Here is a 4,374-nt window from a genome sequence, read left to right on the forward strand (position 1 = left end):
TCTGCCATAGAGCAACTTAGGAGGTAAGGTTGAGGAGACATGAAGGACGGAAACTAGGGCATTGGTGGTGGAAATGTGCACTGGGGAAAGGTTGGGTGTTGGAACATCGTATGACTGAAACTCAACCATGAATTGCTTTGTAACTATATATCTCATTGCATTTAATAAAGAAATTTACTTCATCCTCAGCAGTGCTACAGCTGCATTTTAACAATTGTTCATCTATTATTTGAGAATACCTTCATGACAATTATAGAAATAAAAATTAGAAAGCTTCCATTCCAAATGTGAAAGATGTGCAAATTCAACGGCCTGACCGTGATAGAAATAATGAACAGAAGTTTCCTCAAAAAAGAAATACAAATGGCCCAAAGGCACATGAAAAAAATGCTCCACATGACTGGTTATCAGGGAGATACAAATCAAAACAACAATGAGATATCATCTCACACCACAGAGACTGGCACACATTCAAAAGAACAAAAGCAACCAGTGCTGGCGTGGATGCTGGGGAAAAGGAACGCTCCTTCACTGTTGGTGGGAAAGCCCACTGGTCCAGCCTTTCTGGAAAACAATACGGACAGTCCTTCAAAAACTAGAAATTGAGCTTCCACATGACCCCGCAATACCACCTTTGGGAATATATACCGACGATGAAAAAGAGCACAGTATAAATGATATCTGTACCTATATATTGATCACAGCACTGTTCACAATAGCTAAAATATGGATGTATTCTAAATAGGCCCTGAGGAACTGTGATGCTGATCAAACCATGTGGTGTCAGAGATTAGTCAGCCACTAGGGGGTGGTGTGGGGAATCAAGAGCCGTCCTCAGTGAGGCTCAGTCCAAAAACATAGTGCTGAGAATCTGTGTGTGTGTGTGTGTGTGTGTGTGTGTGTGTGTGTGTGTGTGTGTGTGTGAGAGAGAGAGAGAGAGAGAGAGAGAGAGAGAGAGAGAGAGAGAGAGAGAGAGAGAGAGAGAGAGAACAGAGAGTGTGCCACACCTGGCCATACTCAGAAATTCTGACTTTGCACTCTTGGACAATATGTGGTGACAGGCATCAAAGCTGGGCAGGCCCTGCACAGGGAATCACCCTCCCCGCTGTGTTATCTCCTGGCCTCAGGATCTGAAATATTGTTGTTCCTATCTAGTCTGTTGAACATTTCAATGTCCTTTGGTATCTGGTAACAAGAAAGATCCTCTATCCTTTATGGAATCAAGTAATAAAGGTGACTTTTTGACTTTTATCATTGTATGATTCTCCCCAAAACTGAGGAAACAAACCATAAAAAATATTTTCATGAGAAATACTTGTAATTTAAGCCAATATTTCATGCCATAAATCAAATTATTTATTCTGAAAAAAACAATGTGTCAATGCTCTAAACTGCCTCTTGAGCAGACAAAATTCCTATAACTCAGAAACAAACTTTTCAGGGAGATGCCACTAAGCAGCAGGTAGGGACTGCATGGCCAGCCCTCCCCCTTCCTGTGTCCCTTGGGTCAGGGCCCTTTTCTGCAGCCACAGACCCCAGGCAGCAGCCCTGAGCCTGGCTGATTTGCATAGCCAGCAGCTCTCTCCCTGAGGGGATAAGAGGGGACCAGGAGGAGTTCAGCTTCAGGTGCCAGGATCCCAGCCCCTCACCATGGCCTGGACCCCGCTCCTCCTGGGCCTCCTGGCTCACTGCACAGGTGATGTGTCTGGGTTCACAGCAGCCCCAGGCCTAGTGCACTGGGAAGATCTTGTACCTCAGTCTGAGCTCAGCAGGGCACTGGGGTCGGATTTCCATCATCCTGATGGGTGGTCATGCAGATGGGAGTCTAGGAAGAACTGACTTTCTGTTTTACCTGTCCTCTCCTGTCTTGCAGGTTCTGTATCTTCCTATGAGGTGAATCAGCCGCCCTCATTATCTGTGAGCCCGGGAGGGGAGTCCAAGATGACCTGTGCGGGAAACAACATTGGAAGAAAAAGTGTTTTCTGGTACAAGCAGAAGCCAGACCAGGCCCCTGTGTTGGTCATGTACAGTGATTACGACGGGCCCACAAAGATGCCTGACCGATTCTTTGGCTCCAACTCTGGCAACCTGGCCACCCTGACCATCACGGGAGTCCAGGCTGAGGATGAGGCCGACTATTACTGTGCAGTATATGGTTACATTGAAAACAGCTGGCAGTAAGCACAGTGGCACAGACACTGGGGAAGTGGGACAAGAACCTCCTGCTCTGGCCTGGTGCTCACCCTCACTGTGCTCAATAGCTGAGGCCTGGGGGTCATGCAACTTCCCTGCTCTGATCATGATCTTAAACAAGAACTGGTTCTCTATGCTTCTGGATGTACATTTATCCTTCAAAACAGAAAACCCTCGAGGACTAAAGCAATAATTCAGTGGGGAAGGCCCTTGCCTTGCATGCAGCCAGCCTAGTTTGACCCCCTGATTTCCATATGGTCCCCTGGGCCCCACCATGATAGAATAGGAGTAAGTCTTGAATATAATCAAGCCAAAACTAAAACAACAACAACAGCAGCAACAACAAAACCTTTTTAAATCTTCAATATCCTGAGTTCTTCAATCTGATGTTTTGAGTTCTTCAACTTTTGTCAACACCTGCTGGTCCAGAGTCCCTCCAGCTGCATGTGGGGCAGCTGCAGCCCCTTCCGATGTAGTGTCTTCACTTCCTCATCCCAGGGCTGTGAGGGGAATCCAGACACCAGGACAGTCTCTGAATCTGAGTGGCCCCCGGCCTTTTGGGCCTTCTTGTTATCCCTTTAGTCTTGTGCTTTGATGAGACTGCAGGTCTTTCAGTGTTAGAGAAAAACTCCTTGGAAGGAGAAACAAAGGATACCATCACCTTCTAACTATTATAACTCAGATTTATGACACCTGGATTTTTGCTGAGAATTTTTATCAGATGTTTGTAAAATTTCATGTCACTCTCTTATTTATATTGATTCGAACAAATGTCGCAGTTACTTGATACTCACTCTTGAATGATTCTTCCTTATCATTTAAACTCCTGCTCCTCCCACCTTTTTGTCCCTCTTCTTCTTGAAGGACAAAAAGGTGGGAAATCTTTTTCCCATATCAGACCAATTTGCTGTATTTGAATTCTCATACATTTTTCTTTATTTTTTTCTTTTAGGGACCACACCCAGCAATACTCAGGGGCTACTCCTGGCTCTGTGCTCAGGAATTACTCCTGGAAATTGTCAGGGGCTACTCCTGGCTCTGTGCTCTGAAATTGCTCCTGGCAACTGTCAGGGGACCATATAGGATGCCAGGGATCAAACCTGGGTTGGCCACATACAAGGCAAGCATGCTACCCATTATACTGTCCAACTCCTACTCATACATTTTATACTGAAACTCTCTCATTTTTTGTCTCCTATAATGTTTTTGCAATACATTTGTAAAAAATATATAAATTTAAGGAAAAAATTGTTTTTGGATCCAGAGAGGCAATATACGGGTTAAGGTTCTTGACTTGCACCCTGCTCATTCAGGTTCGGATGTCCAGAACCACTTTGGTTCTCCTAAACTCCTCTAAGCACTACTCCTGACACAGAGCCAGGAATAGCTCCTGAGCACCAGTGGGTGTGGTCCCAAAACAAAACAGAAAAATTAAAATGTCTTATTTTCTTTTAATAAAACGTAATAACTTAAGTGTTACATTGTTATCTTCCATATTGACTATCATTATTAATAGTAAAGGCAAAACTGGATCAAACCACTATAAATGTATTATAAATTTCATGGGTAATCATGAGTATTGATTCATGAATACACTATCAATGTTATTTTCTTCAGAATGCAACAAAATTCCTCTTAAGTTAACTCCCAATTTTCATTCCTTTGAATTGCAGGGAAATATTCTTTGGTCTCATAAACATGAATTCTGTAATACAATGTCACCCACCTATCTCATCTCCTTCCTAATCGTTACACAAAACGTATTACCTGTCAATGATCAAAGTGAATTTTAATTTTAATTAATCGTGGAAGGTAAAATGAAACCATAAATGTCAGGGATTGAATTCATGTCAGTTGCAGGCAAGGCAAGCAACTTAGTCTCTGTACTACCTATTAGGCCACACTAAGTTAATATCTTTAAATAAAACTATTTTGCTTCACTCTTTAACCTACCCATGAAATTTTTTTCTTTGAGAAAAGGTGAAGCTCCCGGAGCACTGTGCTAAGACTCAGTCTTTTCTTTTCCAGCTAAGTTCAGTTCCTCACCAGCCTGAGGCTATTGCTCCCTGCTCATTCAGTGACAGGGACCGGTTCCCAGGCTGTGCAGAATGAATGAACTTAAGGCATAGCTTGATGGTCACATAGAAGGGTCCATGGGATATAAGCATCTATGCCACATAG

General features: G+C 43.4%; 1 gene segment (V, D, J or C); it reads left to right on the forward strand.

Moving 5' to 3' along the window:
* The first annotated feature begins 1,650 nt into the window (after positions 1-1,650).
* Positions 1,651-2,181, forward strand: LOC129407148 (immunoglobulin lambda variable 3-21-like). The segment is given in 2 exon segments: positions 1,651-1,696; positions 1,874-2,181. Coding segments are annotated over 2 exon segments (354 nt in total).
* The last annotated feature ends 2,193 nt before the right edge of the window (positions 2,182-4,374 follow it).

The sequence above is a fragment of the Sorex araneus genome, chromosome 9 (genome assembly GCF_027595985.1).
Source record: "Sorex araneus isolate mSorAra2 chromosome 9, mSorAra2.pri, whole genome shotgun sequence".
Taxonomy (NCBI): domain Eukaryota; kingdom Metazoa; phylum Chordata; class Mammalia; order Eulipotyphla; family Soricidae; genus Sorex; species Sorex araneus.